This window comes from Lutjanus erythropterus, chromosome 21 (assembly GCF_056507025.1).
Source record: "Lutjanus erythropterus isolate fLutEry1 chromosome 21, fLutEry1.hap2, whole genome shotgun sequence".
Classification (NCBI taxonomy): Eukaryota; Metazoa; Chordata; class Actinopteri; order Lutjaniformes; family Lutjanidae; genus Lutjanus; species Lutjanus erythropterus.
Genome location: NC_139337.1, coordinates 32,382,104 through 32,396,510, shown reverse-complemented (window position 1 = coordinate 32,396,510; position 14,407 = coordinate 32,382,104). Strand labels below are relative to the sequence as shown.

General features: G+C 42.9%; 1 protein-coding gene across 1 annotated transcript in view; it reads right to left on the bottom strand.

The window, feature by feature from the left end:
- The window catches only part of acvr2ba (activin A receptor type 2Ba), a 28,182-nt gene extending 14,937 nt beyond the window's left edge, over nucleotides 1-13,245 (bottom strand). Inside the window, exon 1 of the mRNA XM_084747352.1 lies at nucleotides 12,746-13,245. Within this exon, the coding sequence (XP_084603478.1) occupies nucleotides 12,746-12,800 (55 nt within the window). The 5' untranslated portion in view covers nucleotides 12,801-13,245. The remainder of the gene's footprint in view (nucleotides 1-12,745) is intronic.
- Nucleotides 13,246-14,407: the final 1,162 nt, after the last annotated feature.

Genomic DNA, 14,407 nt, shown 5'->3' with positions numbered 1-14,407 from the left:
GTAGAGAAAAGGGTCATTTTCTGTTCTTTTTTTTAAACCACTTTGTTTTTTTCATTTTAAATCTGAAATGATTTGTCCTTGGAGGACACTGATCACTTCACGGCTCAGATTTGACTCCAGTGATTCACCGAGCTGATTTGAAATGAGCGACGCCTTTAGACTCTCCTCTCCTCCTACTCTCAGCCAAGTCCTGGCTCTTATCCAGCTGGATCCCAAAACGGGTTTCCCCTCCCCAAACTCTCTCTCTCACACACACACACACACACACACACACACACACACACACACACACACACACACACACACACACACACACTCTATTTATAGCCACTCACAAGTCAGCCTCGATGCTGCTGAACCATTCTCTGTGAAAATGATAAGAGGAGGAGGAAAGAAAGAGTAGTAGAGCTTGTCATTAACCAGATCTCACTCACTCGGCTTCTTTCTATGCAACCACACACACACACACACACACACACACACACACACACACACACACACACACACACACACACACACACACACCAGCTGTAAGTGCCATCCATCACAGTGTGGTCGGCCCTGACAGCACACAGGGCTGCAGACAATGGAGTTGACCTCCAAGACAGCGAGCCTCATCGCTGGAGAGAAAGAACAACACAGAGAGAATCGAACTCACGGCACGTCTCTGAATTTCTGCCCGTCCAACCGTCTTTTTACTTAAAACATTCAAAGAACAACATATTTGTGTTTCTCCTCACAATAGAAGAACAAAAACTGGTTGTTACTGCAGTAAAAGTGAAAAAGTTCAGAAATGTCCTCAAAGTATAAAAGTAAAGAGTCGTCCTCTGAAAGACATTTCTACTGACTAAGACGAAGACAACTGAACCTTTCTTCTTTGTCTGTTGCATCTTGTTGTGTCTTTTATGTTTTAGTTTTATTACGCTCTTTTTCATCTCATTATGTCTGATGTTGTTTTTCATCCTGTGTTTTATGTTTTTGTCTTTTTTTTTTTTTTTTGCATTGAATTAAAAATGATTAGTAACAACAACAAGGTCTAGTTGCGTCTTTTTTGTCATGTTGGTAAATCTGATTTGTTTTGTTACGTCTTTTTACGATGTGTTTTGTCTTGCTACATCTTTTACGTCTTTTTGTCTTGTTGTGTATTTTTCGTCTGGTTAAATCTTTTTGTTTCGTTGCATCTTTTTGATATGAACTGACGGATACGTCCATCAGAATCATTCATGTTATTAATGTGATGAACTGAAACCATCTGAACGCCTCTCTTGCTTCACTAAGCTGGTAAGTTGGAAGTGTTTGACTCATTATTAATCCCTGATGATCTCCCTCAAACACAAAGTGCTGCCATACAGGACTCTGGATTTCTTTTTGATGAGTCAAGGCGCCGCTGTCGCTGTCGCTGCACCTTCTTCAACGTGTTGTTGACAACAGTTTGTTTGCATGACAGCTACCTACGGTCTCGCAGAAAAACAACTACCATCACGTTTTCAGATTTTAGCTTCATCTTGGAGCAGAAGCATCGGTTCTTGTGACATCCCTTGTACTCAGATCAGCCAATGCACAATGTTCAGGTATCTGAATCTGTAAGGACATAATGGGATCTGACCATCTTTATATGAGCGTTAAGTCAGCTGCAGTACAAAAACATTTAAAACATCATAGACAGAAACTCAGAGACACCCATCATTCAGAGACACAGTCCTGAAGACCAGCCTCCATCTGAAATGTGTTGGACATATTGTATTATTAGTATTGCAGGAAGACCTCAGACCTTCTCTCTGACTTCCTTCCATCCTCTCGTCCTGAACTTCTCCTGCTCACTCTTTAAGTGTCCTCACAGATTTCCTGTGTATATTTCTCTACATATGCTTTTTGCAGATTACTCGTTAAACCAGCAGCCATCTGTTAGCTTGTTCTCATGGGAACAGTCAACACGTTCTGCACATACGCTCATTGTAGTGGAATCTGAATTATGGCCGACATCTGTATATTTGTAAACCTGTGAGCTGCAAACAGCTGCAGCTCTGTGAACCTGTCAGCAGACGTCAGACTCCATTCAAACCAAGTACAATATAGCAAAGAGAATAAATCCAAACCACAGAAGTTTAGAAGTTTTTTTTATCTGTCTGTGTTCCAGCAAGAAACAAAGAAACAACATTTAACCACTGAGAAATAGAACTGTTCTGATTCTGCTGCTCAAGAACAGGCAGTTGATAGAACCAACAAACCTCATTATGAAGCAGCAGAAAACCTACAGCTGGTATTCCCTCAAGAACCTTTTTTGAGGGTATCTAAAATACCCCAAACTTCTAAACACAGCCTAAAGAACCACAGGGAGGCTCTAATTAACCCCGCTTCAATGTCACAAAGGTCCAGAACCCCTTTAATATCGCTTCAAATGATGCAAAAAGACCACTAAACCTAAAATACCCACATTACAACCTGAAACATGTTGAAGACCCCTCTTCAATACGGGCCCTGCAACACCCTCAAGAAGCCCGAGGACACCCTAGAAGATGCTGAGACCAACTCACATGGAGTCATGAAACTCCTCAAAGTACCCTTGGAACCCCCTAGAACACCCTACACAGAACTGTTTCAAAGACAGCCAGAAACTCACCAAAGAGTCCAATTCCTGGAACCCCTTCAAGAACGCCTACAACCACCTCAGAGCCCAATGGAACATTTCTGAATGGCCTCTAGACCAAGTCTCCAAAACCACATCCTTAAAAGTAGCCTTGTAACCTCCTAGAACCCTCTGTACAGAGCTGTTTTAGCCTGAAACCCACCAAAGAGCCCAGGAACCCTTGAAGAAGATGCTGATATCCACTCATAGGACCAATTAGCCCCTAATACCCATTCAGTTAGTTTTGGAACCTCCTAAAATGTCCCCACACCACCTTTAAGGACCACCAACACTCCCCAGTGAGTAGTCCGTCCATTCCTCAGCCAACCTGTTAAAAACCAGTTTTAAAAAAGTGGTGGGGACAGGATCTAAGGCACAAGGTAGAGGATTATTGACGACATCCTTCTTTTAAAAAAATGGTGGAAACATGGGCTGGTTCACTAGATAGAACCAAGGATCCAAGAATCCTGAACGTAAATGGTTCAAGAACCAGTCTTTGGTGGAGAAGGGCCAGTAGACCCCAACCTTGAGAACCAATATAACCACTTGTGCTTTCCTGGAACCCCTTCAAGAACCCCTACAGCCTTCTCAGAGCCTGCTGGAACATCCTAGAACGTCCTCTTAAGGACCCAGGATCATGTCACAATTTCAGAAATGTTGTTGCAGACAAAACACCAGATCTCAACAAGTCTTCAAGACCACAGGTGAGTGTGCACGAGGCCAGGCGTGCACGAGGCCAGGCGTGCACGAGACAGCTCACATTGAAACAGCTGATAACTGAGTGGTTCAGTCTGATGCAATCCAAACAAGCTGCAGGAGAGGAACCTCCAGATAAGACAAGCAGCATAAGAGAGAGAGTGTGTGTTTTGTTGTTGTCGTCCAGACAACATCTGCCCCCGTCGTCTCTGTGAGACCAGACGGGACACACACACACACACACACACACACACACACACACACACACACACACACACACACACAGACTGGGCCCCCCATCCCCGGACAAATGGCAGCAGAGAGACAGAGTCATTCCTGCAGTCCTCGAGGGAGAGAAGAGGGCAGCGAGGGAACAAATGAGTGGGGGGGGGGCAGAGGGCAGTCTGGGCCCCTGGGAGCCGTCACTTTGTCAATGAGAGAGAGAGCTGTGGATCCCCCCCCCCCCCCATCTGTCACAGCGAGGCACCAAACTTTACAGCCGCCCAAACACAATGCAGACCAACACTCTGCCATTTACTGCTGTTATTCTATACCATGAGCACGAGGAACGCTGCAGTCTGATTGGACAGTTTGAACGGAGCTGGACACATCCCTGCAGTGTGTGTTTGTGTGTTGTGATAAAGTGTCCTGTACTCTATTGTTGCACTGTGTGCTTTGGGCCTGAATAGCAAGATAACACTTTATCTGTGCAGGTAGACACACACACACACACACACACACACACACACACACACACACACACACACACACATGCCTGCACAGCTTATCAGGTGGAAACCAACAGCCTGTTGTCCCACATGACTGCCTGAACACTGACTGACTGCTGACCGACTGATTCAGCAGCTCTCAATCAGCAAACGAACTGTGATTCGTCTGTTCTTCAGAACTGGGACGAATCATGTCGGACCAGAAAAGACTTAAAGTTCTTAACCGTTTGTATTATTGATATCTGGGTTCTTAGTCATTATTAGAAAATCTACTGTCCAGATTTGGATGAAAGTTGGTGTGAGGGTGTAACAACATGGACGTTCTATGTTCTAAATATAAACTGACACAGAAACTATTTCAGCTCTTCTAGTCTCATAAATATGTCATTTATAAAATATCATGTGAGGTAAAGTATTTGTTCAGTAGGATGATTTGTCTCAATTCTCATGAATGAATTTACTGTAAAAGTTGTAAATATTAAGAGCAGAACTTTATTCCAACGTTTTCAGTAGATAAATGATCTGCCGACTTCATCTGATGACCTCAGTATTTCTAAAGACTGACTGTCTGATATTTGTTGTGTTCAGAAGACTTAAGATTTAAAAAAAAAAACCTTCTGCATCAAGTTAACCAGCCTTGAAGAAAAAACCCTGTGAAGATGCTTTAACTGCAGCTGTGATTTTAATCTGATCATAAACAAATGATTAAATCTCTGATAAACTCGGTGTCTGTTTCAGTGTCTGCAGGCTGGTTTCTTACTTTCTGGCGTTCTGCTGTGAGCCAGAACAAACACAACGTTACCAGCTCTCTGCTAATGACTTTTATGTGTTTCTCTGTGTGTGTTTTGTATGTTTGCCAGTGTGTGTGTGTGTGTGTGTGTGTGTGTGTTACAGAGAGAGTTATGATGACAGTCCTGGCCATAAAATTAAGTTTTATATTCACTGGCAGACTGCTCACGGCTCAGCAGGCCTAATTTATGAAAAGTCCCTCTGAACATTCAAACTGCTCTGAAATTATTCAATATTGGACTTTAAATCATAAAATATACAATATTACAGTATCACCGATAATCTGTAATCATTACTGGTCATTTCGTTCAGAAGAAGTGCACAAACTAGACTTAGTGATGTCACAAATACATTCTGATGTAAAACTTTCTGTGAAAATCAGCATTATATTGTTTTTTAGTTAATAATCTGCAGAATATGTAAGAAATTTTGCTTTTAACAGATTACATTCAATGTAAATTAATATAATTGATTACAGTATCAGGAATCCTCAGTATTTATTCAAAATTAATCATTTAAAAAGTGATCAAATTGATAAAGTACAAACTGTTCTCTGTCTCTCTCGATCCTCTCACCCCTCTCTGTCTTTTATGACCCCTCCGTCTCCCCCTCCGTCTCCCCCTCCGTCTCCCCCTCCGTCTGCTCGTAAAGCTGCAGTGACAGCTCGCCTCTTCCTGCTGCAGGTATGTGTTGCTGCAGTGTGAACGCCGGCCGAGCTGAAACATCACATTCCCAACACAGGAACCACACACCACAAAACCCAAGACACTACGAGGGGCCCCCAAACAGAACCCTGAGGAACTCCTCTAAAGGAGGACGGGATAGTTGGTGGATGGGTGAACACTTTGGTTCTGCTGAGATTCTAAGACACGTTTTAATGCTATGATTGGTTCATTTTTGTAGTTCATCTTAGTCTCACACAAACAAAATGCCAAGTATATAAATATATGTATATTTGACCCTTTGAGGTTACTGTAGCTGCTCAGTGTTGAAGCAGAGTAACACACTGAGTTAATAATGTGAAATCAGTGCACGATCCTTTAATGTTAAATATGACAAGAAAAATTGATCTGTTTGTTAAGAAACTGCAATGCTAATTTATGTTACTGCGTCAATGGCCATTCCCATTATATGTTAGCATCATGCTAACAGACTAATTTATATAAATTTATATGTTAAAAACAATTTAACAATCAAAACATGATTCAGGAATTGTTTTAAAAATTACTATACTTTATAGAACAGATTATTTTTCTCCCCCGACCCTCCTTATTCATGTCAGGCCTCAACCAGCCCAGGGCAACTACAATACCATGATGGGCAAGTAAATCTGGCAGCTCACTTTCTGGACTACACAAACGGTAAAAAACAAGTCATCTATTTGACAAGTAATCGATAATCAAAAGAATTAAAGTAATTTTTCAGCCTGTCAAATGTGGACATTTCATACTTTTCTCATTTTAATATGACGTTAAACTCAGACTCAGGCTGGACTTCGTCGACACTTCCTGACTCTGAAGCCCAAGATTAAACATGACAATTAAATGAAGGCCAAGTAAACTTGACTTTAGACACAAACATTTCCTATTTGTGCTGCTGCTTCAAAATAAAAGCGTTTAAACAATAAAACAACAGGGGATTTTTATTATGAAGGATTTAATGAAACAGCACGTTTATCCCAGACACATGAAAGGTTTATCCATCGCTTTAAGACTCTTTAAGACCTCGAGCTCGTCTTCAGTTAAAAGACACAACTTCAAGCGGGTGTCATGGAAATACAAACCCCGGCCATGGTGGGCTGACGGGGCCGAGACAAATCGAGTCGAGCCAGACCAGCTCTTCCCAATCAGTACTCTTCCTAGCAGGAAACACTGAGCTCTGGATCCAGCTCTACTTTTCATTCATATTCTCATCCCGTTGCACCACACTCACGCCTCGTGTTAAAAAATCTTAAAGCCACTGAAGAAAATTCTGACATTTCAATGTTAATGTTAATAATAAAAAATGCTGAGTGGCCAGAGCAAGGCACTAAACATGAGGTTCACAGGTTTGATTCCTGCTCAGCGTCCTAAACAAACCGTTTGATTCTCCAACATGTGAGCATCTTCCATCTCTTTCCTTCAAAGCACAAAGAAACCTCTGCAGGCCTCTCCAGAGCTAATGATGTATGTGTGTGGAGGAGGAGGAGGAGGAGGAGGAGGAGGTGGTGGGGGGTGTACAATAAAAACAGGGTCTCCTCCTCTACCCACAGTATCGATCGCTGAGAAAACAGGTCAGCTGAGCTCCACTCATATATTACAGAGAGCAATGAGTGTAATGAAACGTCCACAGTGCAGCTCGGTTACTGTAAACACACTGCTGGACGTCTGAGCTACACCGCAGGAAAACATCCATCTGCTCAACACAAAGCTGACCAACACGCCAAGGTTCATCACATCTCTCTGCAGACAAGCTGGAGAGTCTCAATCGTACGTCTGTGCGCTCCACCTCAATCTGGAAATAATTTTTCCACTGACTGATTAGATGTTTGGTCCATAAAAAGTCAGAAAGTTTTGAAAAATATTGATCAAAGTCCAAGATTACTTTTTTCGTAATCAGTGTTGGTTTCAGTTTGGATCTGTGCTGATTCCAAACTTCCAGACTTGAGAGGAAGCATCTCCACCTCAGTTCCCACCAGATCTACGTCTGTTCGTGTCTTTTTCAGCTTCGCGCTGCGTCTAAATTTCTCTTTCCTGATGGACATTCAGTCTCTGACACTCTCTCTCCTTCTGTCGAAGCTTCATCACACTCTTTCACGGGGCCTGACAGTCTCATGATCCTCCCCGAGCAAAAACACGATCAGTGGAAAAATTATTGCCAGATTGATCACTAGTTGAAAAATAAAAATTACCCTGAAGACACAACAAGGCGAAAATGATTCAACTTGTAAAAGATGTACCAAGAAAACGACATAAAAGAGGTAAAAGACACAACGAGGCAGAAAGGCCATAAAAGACATAACAAGACAAAAACTACATAAAAGACATAACAAGGTGAAAACAACATAAAAGATGTTATAAGACAAACACTATGTAAGAAATGTAACAAAACAAAGATGACATAACTGTTAGGATGTGTTTGTGTGATCGGCGTATGTTGTTCGCTCCTACATGAAGTGTATGGTAACAGATATATGGCTGGCAGGGGGCCAGTAAGTCTGGTGAACAAGACTCTGTCCAAAAATAAACCCGTTATGTATAGTTAGGTAACCCTACATAAGCTGTCACTGTTGGAGTGTTCTGTGTTCATTCCTTCTTATTCTGCATGTTGTGTGATGTGGAACCTGTGTTCTCTTCTTCTTGGGATCCCACGATAATCATCATCGTAACAATAAAAGACACAACATGGCAGAAACACCGTAGAAGACAACACAATGTAAGAGACAAAAACTGCGTAGAAGATGTAACAAGGTGAAAATGATGTAAAAGACATAACAAGATGTAAAAAGACAAAAGACACTTCAAGATGAAGAATAAGAATAAGACTATGCAAAATACTTAAGATGTAATAAGATATAAAAGACACAAGATGACATCGATGTAAAAGACGCTGAGCTTCAGTTGTCTTTGCACAGAGACATTTCAGAGCCTGAATTTTCTCACATTTACTGCAGTAAACAAGTTGAATCAGTCCTTCTACTTTTACTCGAATATGTGTCCTTGTACTGCAGTAGATACTGGGAGGACTGGGAGGACTGTGTCTGTAAACTGGAGGAGCTGCTGGTTTTATCTTCTGCTGTGAAAAACTCCTGCTGCAGGAGGATAAATCCAACGTTCCTCCAGCTCTTTAGCTCCACACCACGTTGAACCTGGCTTCAAATCAGCGCTCTGCGTCTCCCTCTGGGTCTGCTCTTGACCCAGTACCTCCTCCTCCCCCCCTCCTCCCTCTCCTCCCCCTCTTCCTCCTCCTCCTCCTCTTGACCTCATGTCATCAATCTTAGGGGAGCCATGAGGAGGGAAAAAAGAAAAAAAGAAAAACAGGCACTGGTCCTTTAAGTCTCGCCTGTAGCTACGGGCAACCCCCCCCCCCATCTCCACCCCCCCCCTCACCCCGCCACCCCTCGTCTCTGCTGGTGTTCAGGCCCTGCGGGGAGTCGTAGTAGTGCGAGGGCAGCGATTCAACCGTCCAACAACAACAGACAGAGACAGACTGATTCTCTAATTTTAGATTTACACCCTCAGCAACACAGATCCCCCTTAAATTTACCCTCAAGTTGCTTTTATGTTGAGACAGAAACTGTCTGACAGCATCATATCATGTGGGAACAGAATGAAGATTACTCATTCATGAGAACTGGGACAAATCAGTCCTTCTTCAACAAAATAAAAGTCCAAATTCTCTGATTTCAGTTTCTTAAATGTGAATATTTTCTGGTTTCTTTCCTCTCTGACAGGAAACTGAAGATCTTTGAGTTGTGGACAAAACAAGACATTTGAGGACGTCATCTTGAACTCTGATCAACATTTTGTGACATTTTATGGACCAAACATCTAATTGATTAGTGGAAAAATTATTGCCAGATTGATCACACATTGAAAAATAGATCCAAACGTGAAAACAGGTGGAGCCCCAATATTTCAATCAAGATTGTGACAGATTAACTAGATCAGTGTTTCCCAGGTCCTGGTCCTCAGAGACTCACTGTCCTGCATGTTTCAGGTTCTCATCAGGCGTCTGCAGAGGCTCGATGACGAGCTGATCATTGATGATGAGCTGATCATTGATGATGAGCTGATCATTGATGACGAGCTGATCATTGATGACGAGCTGATCATTGATGACGAGCTGATCATTGATGACGAGCTGATCATGTGACTCAGGTGTGTTGGAGCAGAGAAACACCTGAAACATGCAGGACAGTGAGTCTCTGAGGACCAGAGTTCAGAAACACTGAACTAGATAATTAAGAGATTAATGGAGAAAAGTCAACTGATTAGTCGATAATTCAAATAATCGCTAGATAATACCAGATGCCAAACATCCTCCAACAGTAAAGATAATATTCTGTGTGTGTGTGTGTGTGTGTGTGTGTGTGTGTGTGTGTGTGTGTGTGTGTGTTTGCACTAATTAAAACTTGTGAAATTCCTCCAGGGACTGACAAAGAGCCTCAGAGGTTTTCAATAACAAAACACGACTTAATCACCGCTCCCTCACAATATTCACTGAATAATCTTCCTTTGTGTTAGAAAATATCTGATCAAAGTCATCGATACGAGACACCTGTGGACATAAAACAGGAAGTGGGACAGACTATCAGCTGACAACCTGCAGTGTGAGCCCAGCTGATCTGTCAAACACTATGGAAAAACTTCTCATTGTTTTTCTATATTGAACGGGTGATTAAAGTGATCAAACCCTGCAGGCAATTATCAGAAATTTTGAAGTCTGAATATTGGTACTGATTAGAAATCTCACATCAATATCAAAATTTAAGATTTATATCTACAGTACATCTATAATAAAGCACTTAAAATGTCTAAAATAAAAACAACAGTTGAGAAAAATCAAAATTTCAAGGCAACTTACTCCAAAAGTTTTCTGACTTTTGAGCCCAACTCAAACTCTTTAAAAAAGGTTTTACCGACTAATAATGTTATGTTGAGAGTTTTAGAATTCTCCAAAAACTGTATTTCAGAAATGATCAGGAGTAAACTCATTGAAATTACTTAATGGTTAATATTTCAGTGTTTTCAATTAAAACCATTTTTTCCAAGTACCCAAATGATGACAAATCAGCTAACCAACCGCTAAATCAGACCAACCGCTAACATTAGCTCCACAGACCAACCGCTAACACAGACCAACCGCTAACATTAGCTCCACAGACCAACCGCTAACATTAGCTCCACAGACCAACCGCTAACACAGACCAACCGCTAACATTAGCTCCACAGACCAACCGCTAACATTAGCTCCACAGACCAACCGCTAACATTGGCTCCACAGACCAACCGCTAACATTGGCTCCACAGACCAACCGCTAACACAGACCAACCGCTAACATTAGCTCCACAGACCAACCGCTAACACAGACCAACCGCTAACATTAGCTCCACAGACCAACCGCTAACATTGGCTCCACAGACCAACCGCTAACATTGGCTCCACAGACCAACCGCTAACATTAGCTCCACAGACCAACCGCTAACATTAGCTCCACAGACCAACCGCTAACACAGACCAACCGCTAACATTAGCTACACAGACCAACCGCTAACATTAGCTCCACAGACCAACCGCTAACATTAGCTACACAGACCAACCGCTAACATTAGCTCCAAAGACCAACCAATAACATTAGATGTAATCCAAAAGTAACAGAAAGTAATCAAGTTACATTAATATTGCAAGACTTATTACATTACTGACTACATTTTTAACAGTTAACTAGTAACTGTTTCAAAACACATTTTTAAAATAAAAGGCTGCACTTTGTGTGAGTAAAACACAATAAAATCTAATAATTGATATAGAACAGTATTGAAGGAAACGGCTCTGTTGAACTGTAACTGTAACACACAGACCACCTGATAAACACACACTCTCACACACGTTACAGGAGTATTATGGGATGTCTCATGCTGCGTGTGTCTGTGTAGTATTTTTCCAGCACGCACGCGCACACACGCCTCCTCTCCACTACTACGAGGCCACATGACCGCGAGCTCCCCGCGAGCTGCTTCATTCATCATCCATCCACTCGCGCGCTCCCCGCCGTGTAGTAAAAACGCGCGTGGACGACACCGAGGAAGAAATGGGTGATTTTTTTTAAAGCTCGATCCGTCTGCTGATCGATTATTGATCCGAATGGCCCGGGCAGACAATGAACACGGACACACACACACACACACACACAGGTGCATTTCACATCCTCTGATCACATGCACGCGCTCACCTGCAGTCTCATATGTGTTCGCGCGCGCTGGAGGCAGATTTTTAGGAGCAAAATGAGGACAGAATCCTCAATCCACCTCTAACACACAGACACACACACACACACACACAACAGAGGCGCGCGCGGAGAATACTCCACAGAAAATTCTTCATCAGAATTATTTATTTGCATCAGATTACCGTTAATATTCCTGCATGACGGGACATCTCTAAAAATGACAAAAATCTCTATGAGGTTTGGTGCACAGATACGCACACAATAAAAAGCCTTCTTCCTGCACAGAATGCTGGTGTAACTGGGACATTCTGCTGGTGTGTTTGTGTTTGCAACCTGCTGACAAACAAAATGCCACCATCATTTACATTATTTACTTGCACTAACATTCCTGCAGGATTTATGGGATATTTTCTCCATCAGTGTGTCCGGCATGAGTCGCCATGTGCTGCAGAAATACTACAGACCAACAGCTGCCAGGCACGAGGGAGTTCTTCTAAAAATGACCAGAATCTCTATGAGGTTTGGTGCACAGGAGACCCCTGACAGGATCACCACAATAAACGAGCTTTCACATCTGATATCCAAGTGTGTGGAGCATGCTGGGATATTCTGCTATTTGTCCAACATAATAATCATCATCAGGGTTACCAAAGATTCCTGCAGGATTTGTGGAATATTTCCCCATCAGTGTGTCCGGCATGAGTCGCCATGTGCTGCAAAAATACAACAAACCAGGCATTTCTAAAAACCACCCAAATCTCTGCGAGGTTTGGTGCACAGAGCTGCAGAGAAACAACCACAATAAAAGCTTTTCTTTCATGCACAAACGTGTAAAATCCCAGCGCGTGCACCATGCTGGTGTTACTGGGACACTCTGCTGGTGTGTTGGTGTTTGCAGGCTGCAATGTTGCAACCTGCAGCCTTTCACCCACAGACCAGCAGCAGAGCAGCAGGCCGGTGCGTCCTCGTCTTTACCTGCACACAAAGTTCCGAGCAGCACAAGTGCTCCAGTCAGCCCCGGGAGCCACATATTGATCCCCCTCTAGCGTGAGTCGATGTCGGCTGCTCCTCCGGGTTCACTCCTGCTGTCCTCCGCGTCTTCCTCCAACATTTAAAACACGAGTTCTAACACAAGAAGCGCTGCGTAAAAGCTCGACCCGCAGGAGCCAGGAGCCAGGAGCCAGGAGCCAGGCCCGCACCCGGCCGAGCAGCAGAGCGGGCTGTCCGCTGGGCTTTGTGTGGAGTGTGGTGTGTAAGTGTGTATAATCCAGCCTCCTCCTCCTCCTCCTCCTCCTCTTGCTGCTCGGCTCTCCGGAGAAGTTCCAGCCGATCGGGAGCGCTGCGGGGCGGACAGCAGCAGCGGCTCAGCCCGGGGTCAAGCACGGTCCAGCCCGCAGAAAACAGTGACAAAGAGACGGCAGACGGAGGTGTGAAAACAGAGCAGCTCTCCTCCTCCTCCTCCTCCCCCTCTTCCTCCTCTGTCTCTCTTTCTCTCCCCCCTCTCTCTCTTTCTGAGACTCAGTGCAGCTCTCTCCGCCGCCGTGTCCTCTCCCTCCCTCTCTGGTCGGGGCTGCTGGGGACAGCAGGCACGAGGGTCCGTCAAGGTGCAACAGCAGACCCTGAAACACCTGCTTCCGGTTTCAAAATTAAACGACAGGAGATCTTGACGGGCTGATATACTTTTAATTACAAAATATGTCTGAAAAGGTCTGGTGTGTCACTTAACACTACTACTACTACTACTACTACTACTACTAATAATAATAATAATAACAACAATAATAATAATCATAATGACAACCTTTATGTATATAGTACCTTTTATACATAACGTGCAACTCAAAGTGCTTTTGTGGCATTAAAATACATAAAATCATTAAAAAAAAAAAAAAATACATAAAATCAGAATGACACATTTAAAGCAGCAGTATGGCATTAAAATACATTTAAAAAATTCACAAAACAATTCTTCATAATACAATAATAAGTAGAAGAGAAAGTTAGTTGAATGTTAGCTGCACAGAACGAACTCTGTAACTCTGTTCACTGATTTGGGGGAAACTGGATGATCTGTTGTGGAGAAAAGCAGAATACAAGTTTCCTGATGGAGCTGTGCTTGTTGCTAAAGTAGCTAACTACTAACTGTACTGCTTGGTTAGCCGTGCAGCTACGTTAGCTGACTAAGCTCATTCGGCGCTGCTGAAATTTATTAATATTTCTAGATCTTTAAACACTGTTCAGTCATTAAAACAAAATACCACAGCACCTCTGGATTTTCTGTCAATAAAATGCACGTCACAGTATATCAGAAGCTGCACGATACAAAGTGCTGACTGATGATACAGTTGCATTACCTCATACTCATATACTGCTCAAATTTTCTTGTGTTACAGATTTTCCCTTATTAAAGACAAATATTCAGTTTATAATGTGATGGTGCAACACAGCTGACTTTTATTTTGATCATCTTGACCGGAAGTTGTGTCTTTCATTGTGACTAGCTTGACCGTGTTTGGAGCACCCGAGCTGAACTGAGTCCAAAATGGCTCCTAAAGAGAGAGAGAGAGGGAGAGACAGACAGAATGAGACAGAGTAAAATAGACAGAGTGAGACAGAGTGAGACAGGCAGACAGACAG